Source organism: Pan paniscus, chromosome 2 (assembly GCF_029289425.2).
Source record: "Pan paniscus chromosome 2, NHGRI_mPanPan1-v2.0_pri, whole genome shotgun sequence".
Taxonomy (NCBI): Eukaryota; Metazoa; Chordata; class Mammalia; order Primates; family Hominidae; genus Pan; species Pan paniscus.
The window spans coordinates 178,796,548-178,809,295 of NC_085926.1; the positions used below are offsets into that span (position 1 = coordinate 178,796,548).

At 38.0% G+C, this 12,748-nt stretch overlaps 1 protein-coding gene across 6 annotated transcripts in view; it reads left to right on the forward strand.

Annotated features, from left to right (window-relative positions):
- Window positions 1-12,748, forward strand: part of FXR1 (FMR1 autosomal homolog 1) — a 65,277-nt gene that overhangs the window by 13,342 nt on the left and 39,187 nt on the right. For all 6 annotated transcript variants that reach the window (XM_003831978.7, XM_008957350.4, XM_063602613.1 and 3 more), the window contains exons 2-3: window positions 8,747-8,799; window positions 10,550-10,643. In XM_003831978.7, coding sequence (XP_003832026.3) covers window positions 8,747-8,799; window positions 10,550-10,643 — 147 coding nt within the window. The remainder of the gene's footprint in view (window positions 1-8,746; window positions 8,800-10,549; window positions 10,644-12,748) is intronic.

The following is a 12,748-nucleotide window of genomic DNA, read 5'->3' on the forward strand; positions in this document are numbered from 1 at the left end:
TAGTGGAAGATCAACCAATTTTTGTATTTTTAGTAGAGACGGGGTTTCACCATGTTGGCCAGGTTGGTCTCAAACTCCTGACCTCAGGTGATCCACCTGCCTCGGCCTCCCAAATTGTTGGGATTACAGGCGTGAGCCACCGTGCCTGGCCTCAATGCAATTTCATTATACCTAAAACAGCATCAGTTGTCAGAGGCACTGTACCATGAAGAAAGAAGAAATGTGCCAATTAATCTGAACAATGGTTGTCTTTATTTTTTAATATTCTTATGTAGTTATTGAAAAATATCCTAACAGTCCCATACATAAAATGGGAAGTTCAAGCAAAAGAAATTCATTAAAACATATTCATATTCAGATACCTGTGTTTCTTCTCAAAATATCTTCCTCAGTGCCATGGAGAGTATTGATGTTGTAAACCTACTTTAAAAGGGCTCTCCTGGCCGGGCGCGGTGGCTCACGCCTGTAATCCCAGCACTTTGGGGGCTGAGGTGGGTGGATCACGAGGTCAGGAGTTCGAGACCAGCCTGGCTAATATGGTGAAACCTTGTCTCTACTAAAAATAAAAAAGTTAGCCGGGCGTGGTGGCACGTGCCTCTAGTCCCAGCTACTCGGGAGGCTAAGGCAGAAGAATTGCTTGAACTGGGAGGTGGAGGTTACAGTGAGCTGAGATCAGGCCATTGCACTCCGGCCTGGGCGACAGAGCGAGACTCCATCTCAAAAAAAAAAAAAGTGCATACCTCTGTTGTCTTCAGGATTTTCTTCCAGTAATTTTTACTCATTTTGTGAGCTTTGATCCTAGTGCTTTCTAGATTTTATCAGAAGGTGTTAACAAACAAACATTCTGATAAGAAACCGCGGTCATTCCTAAAGTGGTTCTTCGTTGGTTTGCTGACTGAAATGCTCAGGGGTTACCATCAGGTGCCACAGAAAATCGCAAGCAAACCAAGTTTGAGTACTAAAGAGTGACATTTATGTCCTGACTGACATGTGGCTGTCAGCTATTCCAAGATGCCATCCATTGTAAGAAGCATCCTGATATCAGAGATGTTAAATCATTCAAATTGATGGGCTGGAAAGGTAGACTGGGGCCAGAGTATGAATCAATAAATAAACTGATAATTGATCAAGGGATAAAAAGTGATAATAAAATCCATTGTGGCAGTTCTTGGGGAAGAAAAAACCCGAGGTACTGAATTTTGCATGAATGATGTTAGTACCTTTTTCTCATGGGCTATATATTTTGTAATCAAATTTATCCACATCAGTAATATTTAACTGATGTAGTTGGGATAAATGGAGAGTTAACCTAGTCAGAGGAAAGACCCTTCACTATCTAACAGACAGCCCAGTGTCTCTAATAAAGAAGGATTTATTTTAATCAGTTTATCTTTAGAAATACAGTAAGTACTTTACCACAAGTTTGCATCAGGAATTAAGCCATGAACTGCACTTTTTTCTTTTTTTAACACATTTGAGAAGGCATAAAAAAAAGTAAAGTTATTTCTGACTGTTGTGCTAAATCTAGAGAGAAAAATAAAATGTTTAAATTTCATGCCAGCGATTCATGAGAAGAGAATTAAAAAGAAAAACAGTAGTCTTAAAGCTGGAGTGACAAACTATGTAAGAATACTTGATCAGGTTTGAGGGAAGCAGTAATGTGAGTCTGATACTTCCTTTTGCTTCCGTAAGAGAATAAATGTGAACTAGAGGTATGATTCCTGACAGGTCTCCTGCTTTACCATGAAACTTTTAATAGGTTGGAATCTTGAGACTGGAGTCATTAAAAAGTTGGGTTAAGCCAAGGGTAGTTCCTAACCTCTATTTAGGGGGATTGTACTGTATATATATATATATATATATATATATATTTTTTTTTTTTTTTTCTGGCCTTTTGTTGGCATTAAAAAAGAAAAAAGGCAGTTTGTTTTGCAATCAGAAAACTCTTCTAAGAAGAATTTTGAAATATGAGAGTTACACTTTTAGGGTGTAAATCTTCGATTTTTTTGGTTCTGGACTTGGTTTTAAAACTTCGGATTCAGGCTGTGCTGTTTCTGATTACATTTGGTAGTCTGCCAAATACTAAGGTTTTAAAGTTTCTGTTTACTCCTTTATAAAGTTTGTTTACTCCTTTATAAGGAATGTAAATTTACTGTTGTAATGAATTGAAATGGTAGGAAGGCATCAGTGGGTCTTAAAAAAAATCTAAAGTAACAGATGAATTAGTAATCATGGTTACTTTCCAGTCAAAAGAATTTTTCTAGACTAGGATGGTATATTCTTAATGGGTTTATTAGGAATGTTCCTGAAGGGACATCTGTACAGATTTCTAAGCCACAACTCAATCAAGATACCTGATCTATTGATCAGTATTTCAAACATTAAAATTTTCTTTCAGCTTGAATCCAGGTTTTGGACAAGATAATTGCCTTACCAGTTGTGAGTTAGTTTTTGATACTTTGGGAACCTTGCCTTAAGTATCTTTTTATGATAGGTGCCTTATTTCCTCTGATTAACATTACTACCAGACTCAATCTTTTAGAGTTTAAAACTATATGAATTGGCAAAAGTATTTCATCATTTGGTTCATAGTGATTTAGTGAAAAGTGCTCAAGACAGATGAGATTTTAAATTTGTACTTTTAACCTAGGGAGTGAAACTTTGGGGCTATATAAGATGTGTATTGTTTCAACTTTCCTTCTTTAAAATGAGTGCTCTTATAAAATGAGTGGTTTATAAATGATATTTTGTCTGCCGTCATACAGTGTCATTAGGTCACTGTTCCACAGCCAGGGTCCATAATACATCTGTTCAGATTTTTTGCTATATTTGTAATATTAATCTTTTAACTCCTGAAATATAGTCATACCATGTTTCTTTCTGTTTAGCCTATAGGATTTTTTTTCCACAACGGCTCCTGTCAAGTTGAGAAACTTTTTGTTTTTCAGCTATATTCTGTAATTTCAAAAATATATTCATAAAGTAAGCAGATATCCTGTGTACTTTTTTCCCCCACAGGCCATTTAAGCACCCGTCTAAAAAAAAATGAGTAGATCTTCATAGTAAGGTAGGATCTACAAGACACAAACTGAAGAGAAAAGCAAAGTTCAGAACAAATTGTAGCAAATGTTTAACAATTTAAAGGAGATTTGTATATTATTAAAATTACATTTTTTCCTGTGAATTACTTGTTCACCTAGTTCATATCCATCGATACCTTTTCCATCAGCTTGTTCTTACTCACCTAAGAATATTTGAATTGGGGATTTAACCCTGTTGTATGCTGTTTCACCCTCTGCCCCCTTTTCTCCTTTGTATGTGATGCTTTTATATTTTAGCTTCTGGGTAGTATATACTTTTATCAAACTTTGTGGCTTTTGGGTTTTGCTTTTTTGGTTAGAAAGGCCTTCCTTACTGCAAGTTATAGATAATTGGCTCCTGCTTTCTCCTGGAATTGTTACTGATTTTTTTTTTGAAGTTTGAATGTTTTATCTATTGATTTTTTTTTTTTTCTGATGAAGACACCCATTTCTGTTTTCCCCAAGAATTATTTAAATGTTCCAATACCATTTTAAAAAGAGTCCATTCCTTCCCCATTTGTAAATTCCTAAATGACTTTAGGCCTACTTTTGGAATCTGTGTTCTGTTCCTTTAAAATATCTTTTCCATCTTCATTATTGTAGTTTTAAAATAATCTTTAAGGTTTGGTAAGTATGGAGTGTTATTGTTCCCTCCCATCCCAGCCCCCCCCACCCCATTTTAGAAGTTTCCTTTTTGAATGCTTTCTTTTTTAAAATTTTTTGAGATAGGCTTATTTTATTAGGTCCCCCCACCCCAAACACATACACACTGTTAATATTTCAGTGGGATCCCATTGAAATTATAGGTTAATTTTAGGAGCATATTGAAATTTTTATAATATCAAGGTGTCTAAGAACATGATGGTGTTTTACATTTTCCTAAATTTTGTATTTATATTTATTAGAGCTTCAGACATTTTTTGTACATAGCTTTTGTGCATATTTCTGTTGTTGAGGACACTTGTAGGATTTATTTTTTGGTTGTTGCTGTAAGTAGAATTTTTTTGTATAAAATTTTTATTTTACAGCTGCCTGTTGTTTACATGTAGAAGGCTAATGGATTGTTAACAGTTAACTTGCTGCTTAAGTGGATCTTTGACTAGAACCTTTTTTTAAAGAATTGTTTTATACTAGATTGCTTTTGAAATTAGTTCTTCGGATAGTGCTTTTTCACTGCTCAAGGATTCCTTCTACTCCTTCCATCCCTACTTTCATTTTACACTTAATTTATGGCATTTTTTGTTTGTTTTTTTTTAGACAGAGTTTCACTGTTGTTGCCTAGGCTGGAGTGCAATGCGCTGTCTCGGCTCACTGCAGCCTCCACCTCCTGGGATCAAGTGATTCTCCTGCCTCAGCCTCCCAAGTAGCTGGGATTATAGTCATGCGCCACCACACCCTGCTAATGTTGTATTTTTAGTAGAGACGGGGTTTCTCCATTTTGGTCAGGCTGGTCTTGAACTTTGCCTGCCTTGGCCTCCCAAAGTGCTGGGATTACAGGCGTGAGCCACCGTGCCCGGCCTAATTTATGGCATTTTTAGTTTTTTATTACATGATGCCTGTTTGTTTTGTCAGAGTTATGTGGGCATTTTAAGATATTTTTTTTTCCGCCTATCCATAGCAAGCTGTGAACATCTTAAGATTTTGAATACACTTCAGATGTGTTATACTGCCTAGTTATTAATGATTATCTTATAGTTAAGAGTTTCAAATGTAAACATTATTGGACTGTGCGAGTGAACAAGACAAGTGACCATTTAATAAGGATGCCTTGAAATCTTCTGTGTCTGCATATGTATGGGAAGAAGAAAAAGACATGTCAAAGGCTTTGTTCTGAGAAATATGGGACCTGAGCCAGGTGGGTGTGAATAGGAAGAGAGACAGTCGAAATCCCCAAAGATTGGATGGAGACTTAAAGGCATAAAGCCCCCTGCCATGTGCAGACAAATGTGGCTGTTGCGGTGTCTCCTATCGGATTTTGGCAAAGACCCAGCCCTGTCAATTTGGGTCTCTTGAGCAGGTGGGGAGACCTACCATCATTCTGGTGGCTTGGGAATACAAAAATACATTTAAAAGTATTGACTGTGTCCTGTGTCAAGTGGACTAAATTTTAGAGAAATCTGCCCATTAGAAACACCTTTGTCTAGAATTTAGGACTTGGGGATTAGATTTTATGGAGTAGGATGTTAGAAATCGTTCACTACAGTCCAAATAGATTTTAAGGACTTGGTGTCAGGCCTTACTCTAGTAAATCTTATGGCAGAATGATACTAGCAATAAGAGTAGATGCACAAGGGCCGGGGCGTGGTGGCTCACGCCTGTAATCCCAGCACTTTGGGAAGCCAAGGTGGGCGGATCACGAGGTCGGAGTTCGAGACCAGCCTGGCGGACATGGTGAAACCCAGTCTCTGCTAAATATACAAAAATTAGCTGGGCGTGGTGGCGTGTGCCTGTAATCCCAGCTACTCGGGAGGCTGAGGCAGGAGAAGTGCTTGAACCAGGGAGTTGGAGGTTGCGGCCAGCTGAGATTGCACCACTGCACTCCAGCCTGGCAACAGAGTGAGACTCCATCTCAAAAAAAAAAAAAAAAAAAGTAGTTGTACAGAGCTGTGTTTTAAAGTTTGTGAAAAATGTGCACTCAAAGTTGATACTGATGTTTATGGTGGAAGCGTTTGTGGGAAAGGTAGAAGTGGTGATTTTTAGATAGAAAAAAGGTTTTTATTACAAAGAGTGAGAGATTATTATAAAGGTGAGAAAGGAGTGAAAGTTCCTAGTGATTTAGAGTTCTGATTTGAACTAATCCACTATGAATTATACAGAGACTAGAAAGATTAATTTGTGAGACTTTTCAAACTTTGTGAGAGTTTATTGAAGAACTAGAACACGTTAGTGGAAGTTGAAAATATGGCTGTCTTCTGATGGAAGAGATGCTTTACTAATATTCATAAACATGGAAATTCCCAGTTTCTGAAATTTGTTAAAAAATGGCAAGGGTATAATACAGTTATATTTGCTGGTAACATAACTGAATGTGCTGACCAAAGTGATTTTTGAAAGCGAATGTGGTCCAGGTGTGGTGGCTCATGCCTATAATCTCAGCACTTTGGGAGGCCGAGGCGAGTGGATCAGCTGAGGTCAGGAGTTCGAGACCAGCCTGGCCCACATGGCAAAACTCTGTCTCTACTAAAAATACAAAAAAATTAGCTGGGTGTGGTGGTGTAGTCCCAGCTACTGGGGAGGCTGAGGTAGGAGGATTCCTTGAGCCAGGGAGGTGGAGGTTGCTGTGAGCCCAGATCACACCACTGTACTCCAGCCTGGGCAACAGAGCGAGACTGCCTCAAAAAAAAAAAAAGACGTGAATGTGCCCTACTAGAAATAGAGAAACTGGCCAGAAAGTCATTATTATAGCATGGTCAGATAATCAGAGCTTGAACTAGAGTGGCAACTCTTAATATTTAAATTTAGGGAGGATTAATTAATAAATATCTCCAGAATTGCAAGGCAGGAGCTACTATAGCAGTCTTTTTTGTTTTTTTCTTTGAGATGGAGTTTTGCTGTTGTCGCCCAGGCTGGAGTGTAGTGGTGTAGCCTCGGCTCACTGCAACCTCTGCCTCCTGGGTTCAAGCGATCCTCCTGCCTCGGCCTCCCGAGTAGCTGGGATTACAGGCAGCTGCTACCACATCTGGCTAATTTTTGCATTTTTAGAAGAGATGGAGTTTCACCATGTTGGCCAGGCTGGTCTCGAACTCCGGACCTCAGGTGATCTGCCTGCTCTGGCCTCCCAAAGTGCTGGCATTTCAGGCGTGAGTCACTGCACCGGGCCTACCATAGCAATCTTCAAGAGAAAGATATCCTGGGTTTTAGGCCTCAGTGAGGATGTTTGCATAGAAATGTCCCGTGGCACACAAATAAATGAGACAACAGGCAGTTGGAGCTGGAGAAGAGAACTGAGCCATTCCCACTGCCAGTTTATATTTTATAGTCTTAATTTGCTTAGAAAAATGTCTAACACAGAGTATGCCCTTAAAAATTAGTTGTTGTGGTTTTTTTTTTTTTTTTTTTTTTTTTTTTTTGGAGATGGGGCCACTCTGTCACCCAGGCTGGAGTGCAGCAGCATGGTCATGGCGCAGCAGCATGATCATGGCTCACTGCAACCTCTGCCTCCCAGGCTCAAGTGATCCTCCCGCCTCAGCCTTCCAAGTAGCTGGGACCACAGACACGCCATCAGGCCTGGCTAATTTTTTTATATTTTTGGTAGAGATGGGATTCCACTGTCTTGCCTAGGATGGTCTCGAACTCTTGAGCTCAAGGTGTCCGCCTTTCTTGTTCTTCCAAAGTGCTGGGCGCCTGGGCTTGCTTTGTTTTTTATTACTTAAGTTACCCTTCTTCCATTTACTTTGTAAGTTTCAAAAACAAACAAACAAACAAACTTTTTTGTTGTTGTAAGTTGCCTTTTCCCTTTATTCTCTTCTTTCTTTTGGGTTTATTCCTTCAAGTCTCTTTACTGTTAGTTAATGGACTTTTGGGAAGGAGTGAGATAAACAGATGTGTTCATTTTTGTCTTACTTTGACCAGGTACTATACATGTGTTTATATAGCTAGTGTGCCTTGGACATTATGGAGTCTAGTGTGATAAAGATGTTTTAGAAAAGTATTTCCTATGTACCCCATGGTTGAAAGTGTGTGTAAGCATTTGACTAACATTCAGTAATTTGCAGTTCTGATTCATAGTAATATAAAGTCATTTAATGTTAATTGTAATTATATAAGTGCCAAGGACTGCTTGCCTATGGTTACATAGTGGTGGAATCAGGATTTCAGCAACAGTAATTCTACACCCAAGTCCTTTGCTCTTTCTTGAGTATGTCAGATCTTATGGTTTCTTTCAGCTGTATTAATCAAAGGAAGATAGAATAAGAAGGCTAATTTTAATAGTAATTTTAAGGCTGAAAAATGACCGCCAATTGTTATTGAGAATCTGTATTCGTTCCAACATAATCGTGAACAGTGTACTCACTATAGCCCAATTTTCTTTTAAGGGAAGGGAAAGAGAAGTATGTAGGAAAAATAAGATTAAGTTAATGGCAAAGATAGTATTCAAAATGGAGTCATGCATTTTACTGAAGGTGAACTATAATATTGATAACATTTATAACAAAATTGGGTTCTTACTTTGTGCCAGGTACTGTGCTAAACATTACTTCATTTACTTCTGATAAATTTTTCATTAGGTGGATGATACTGTAATTAATTTCATTAGATCAAAACTGTATTCAAGAATATACAAGTGATAGAGCTTGGGTATGAATCCTGGCAGCCAGTACTCCAGAGCTTGAACTCTTTGTCACAGTAGTAAATACTGAACTCTTAGTCACAATACTAAATAACTGCCTTGCTGAACTAATACCTGAGGTGTTCCAGGGATGTACATTTACTTTTGCTAATTCCCAGGTAGATGACACCGGGTGAAAAATGAGGTTCAGAGAGGTTAAGTAACTTAAAAGATCGTATGTCTCATAAATGGAATAGATGGAAATCAAACTCACATCTGCCTAATTCCAAACCTTGTGTTCTTTTAGCACTCCCTATTATCTTTGAACTAATACAACCTTTTAGAGTTACGAAGTGCTTTAATATATATGCTTTTATAATGTTTTTGTGTCTTGCAGGGATTTATCAAAGATGTTCATGAAGACTCCCTTACAGTTGTTTTTGAAAATAAGTAAGTTATTTTTGTTGACAAAGGCCTTAATTTTAGAGATGGCAGTGCCAAACTTTTTGCTTTTGGGTGTTCCTACTGCCAGTGGAAAAATGATTTTGCTTTTGGGGGGTGGGGAGGTTTGGTTGTTTGATCATAAGTCTAGTTTTGATAATTCTTTATCTGTTTTTCTGTCCATAATTGTCACTTTTTTCATAACCCTCTTCGCCAGAACATGTATGGATATGAATCAGTTTTGCAGAAATAGATGGCACAAATTAGATGATAATATGCTTAATATTTAAAAGCCCAGAATTTTCAAATGAGGTTGTAGAAGGTCTTCCAGTTGACTACTGGTCATCAGAATAAGTATTAAGCCATTTTTAATTGCCTGAGGGGTATGCAGTCTAAAAATGGGAAAGACAGCATGCTGGGTTTGGTTAGGAAGGGCTATAAAATAGCGCTGGGCTGGGTGCGGTGGCTCATGCCTGTAATCCCAGCACTTTGGGAGGCCGAGGCGGGCAGATCACTTGAGGTCAGGAGTGTGAGACAGCCTGGCCAACATGGTGAAACCCTGTCTCTACTAAAAAATACAAAAAAATTAGCTAGTCATGGTGGGGGGCGCCTGTAATTCCAGCTACTTAGGAGACTGAGGCAGGAGAATTGTTTGAACCCGGGAGGTGGAGGTTGCAGTGAGCCGAGACGGCGCCGTTGCACTCCAGCCTGGACGACAAGAGCAAAACTCCATCTCCAAGAGCACTGTTTAATTGATGGTCAGAAAAAAACTGTTCAGCTTCCACTTTTAAGCTGTTTCTGGAATTGCCTGAAAAGATCTTTGCCTAACAGCTGCTTCATGTAGAAACAAGTGTTGAGATGACTTCTATCTTTGAGCAGCTGCCATTTGGACAGTAATGGTGAAAAGAAAGCATCCCCAAATCTTTTACTTGTCAGCTGCTACTTTGCCCAGCCTTGGCAGATAGAAACTTGAGGGACATTTTATGTCATAGTATACTTCCCAGACATATAAATGACCTATGAGAAATTAGAGTAGGGAATAATTTTTTACTTTATAATTTCAGCTTTTAAAATACAACATAAAAAATGTCAGTTAACTGCTAAATTGGTTTAATACATTCATATTTGCTACAGAGTTAAAAGTAAGCTTTTTCTAGGTTCTAATTATAATGTATATATCCACTGTAGGAAAGATAAATGGAACGTGAGAAAATGAAATCTTTTGTAATTCAGCTGTTCAAAATAATTGCTGATAATTTTCTGTATTTCTGTGAACATGTATACTAAAAAGAATTACACAGTTTATATTGTTTTGTAATATATGAAATTGTGTTTCCTTTATTGATAGGTCATGTAGTTGTGAAACTATTTGAAATAAGTTGATACCACTACTATTTATTGGGCAGCTGTCCGAATCAAAGTTAGTCATCACTGTGAACTTAGCTTATTTCATTTGCAGAATAATGTATGTATTGCTCTTATGATGAGTAATTTGGGAGAATGTGTACTGCTGTTAGGATGAGTAATTTGGGAGGTAATGTACAATTGTTAACAATTATGTTAATTATGAACTTATTAAGAGTCATACAAAATCTGTTCTACTTCAGTAACTAATTACTTGGGAAATTATTAATAGTATGAATGTTGTTTTTTTTCTCTTTAGGGAAAGCTAAATGATAAACTAACTTGAAAAAATATGCAACACCAGGCGTAGACTATATATTTTTAAGTTGTTAATACACCTTTTCTAATCCTTCAGTTGGCAACCAGAACGCCAGGTTCCATTTAATGAAGTTAGATTACCACCACCACCTGATATAAAAAAAGAAATTAGTGAAGGAGATGAAGTAGAGGTATGTATTTTTAAGTTTATTTTCTTGTGTCTATTTTTTTGATTTAAATAAATACTCTTTTAGGAGAATTAGCTTAGTTGATGGAGGATAAATCTAATTCCTTTTCTCTATTCTTTCTATTGGTGGTAATAGCTGTGTAATATAGCAGTGCTTGAGTTTTGGAGTTAGAATCGGTCTCACCTGTCCCATTTTTAGCTTTGTAGACTTTAAATTTATCATTATAATTTGGAAGTCATGGATGATAGTGCATTTGAATTCTTAAAAGAACCTAGCATAGAACGCTATGCACTATGGTGTTACCCTTTTCCTTCTTTTTGCTAATTACTTTAAATAATTTGTCTTAACGATTTGCCTAGGTGTCTTTATGAGGTGTTAATAGTTATTTTACTATAGTGATCATTAACAGAGTTCATATGTAACAACGTGAAATATTGTAACTAGCTTTCTGCCTTCTACAATATTCTAGAAATGTCTGAGGAAAAATTTAAAAGTACAGAAAAGCAAAAAAAATACAGGAGGAGGGAAAGAAAAATCACAGCTCACAGATGAATAAAACATTGTTCATGTTGTGCATGTTCTTTCAGGCTTGTCTCACCATCCCAAAATGATGGGATTATAGGCGTGAGCCACCGTGCCCGGCCCTACAAACATTTTATTTTATTTTATTTATTTATTTTTTGAGATGGAGTTTCCCTCTTGTCTTCCAGGTTGCAGTGCAATGGCGCTATCTTGGCTCACTGCAACCTCTGCCTCCCAGGTTCAAGCGATTCACCTGCCTCAGCCTCCTGAATAGCTGGAACTACAGGCGTGTGTCACCACGCCTGGCTAATTTTTGTATTGTTAGTAGAGACGGGCTTTCACGATGTTGGCCAGGCTGTTCTCGAACTCCTGACCTCAGGTGATCTGCCCACTTTGTCCCCCCAAAGTGCTGGGATTACAGGTGTGAGCCACCGTGCCTAGCCATTTACAAACATTTTAAACGTACGTATTCTGTACTAAGCACTTTGCAAATGATTTAGTTATCTGCCAATTTTATTTTACTTTATTTTATTTTTTGAGATGGAGTCTCACTCTGTCGCCTAAGCTGGAGTTCAATGGAGCGATCTCAGCTCACTCCAACCTCCTCTTCCCAGGTTCAAGCGATTCTCCTGCCACAGCCTTCTGAGTATCTGGGATTATAGGTACCCACCATCACGCCCAGCTAATTGTTTCTTACTTGTAGTAGAGACAGGGTTTCGCCTTGTTGGCCAGGCTGGTCTTGAACTCCTGACCTCAGGTGATCCGCCCACCTTGGCCTCCCAAAGTTCTGGGATTACAGGTGTGAGCCACCATACATGGCCTGATTTTTTAATGACAAACTTTCTTTGAGCTCTCATTAATCTAGATAATATGCTAGGAAGTCAAAAATTGCAGCACTTCAATCCCTGACAACCTTAACTTAGTGTACCCACTTTGGTGGAAGTCAAAGATAGTGAGTAGAGTGAATGCTTTACTCATTCATGAGGGACTTGGCTCATGGCACCCTGACATAATTTATACTTTGCTTTAGTAAAAGCAAAATAGTACACAGTGAACTTAGTGCAAATAATTAAAATCCAGGCAGAATTTTTAAATGGCAGTAAGTTAAGAAGTAACTTTTTGTAAGGATACCTGTAACTATCTGTGTGTATTAGAGTTCTTGAGGAAAATGTTACTGGTGGCATCTGGGGGAGACACGAGGAAACAAAGTGGTGAAGTGACTGCTGCAAATCAAGGAGTGTGAAGTGGGGTCCTTGGTGGGTGCTATATATGGCAGTGATGCTGCAGATTACTGTGTTCATTTGGACTTTAGATTTTATTGAAAATGTTTTTCTCAATATTGTATCTCTTTCTAATAGTTTTCTGTGAGAATAAAGGGCTTGATTCATTTTCATTTTTCAAAATTTATTTCTGGTACCGTGTTTTTTGGATTTTGAGTAAGCAAAAGTTAGGTCAAGCAAGGAATGATGTAGGTTTGGACATGTTCTAGAATTAGAAATGTGTGGCACTCAGTTTTGAGAGTAATGCTTCTTACACTTTTTTGTTGTTTAGACACTTAAAATTGGTAGCGTCAAGTCTCAGATTAA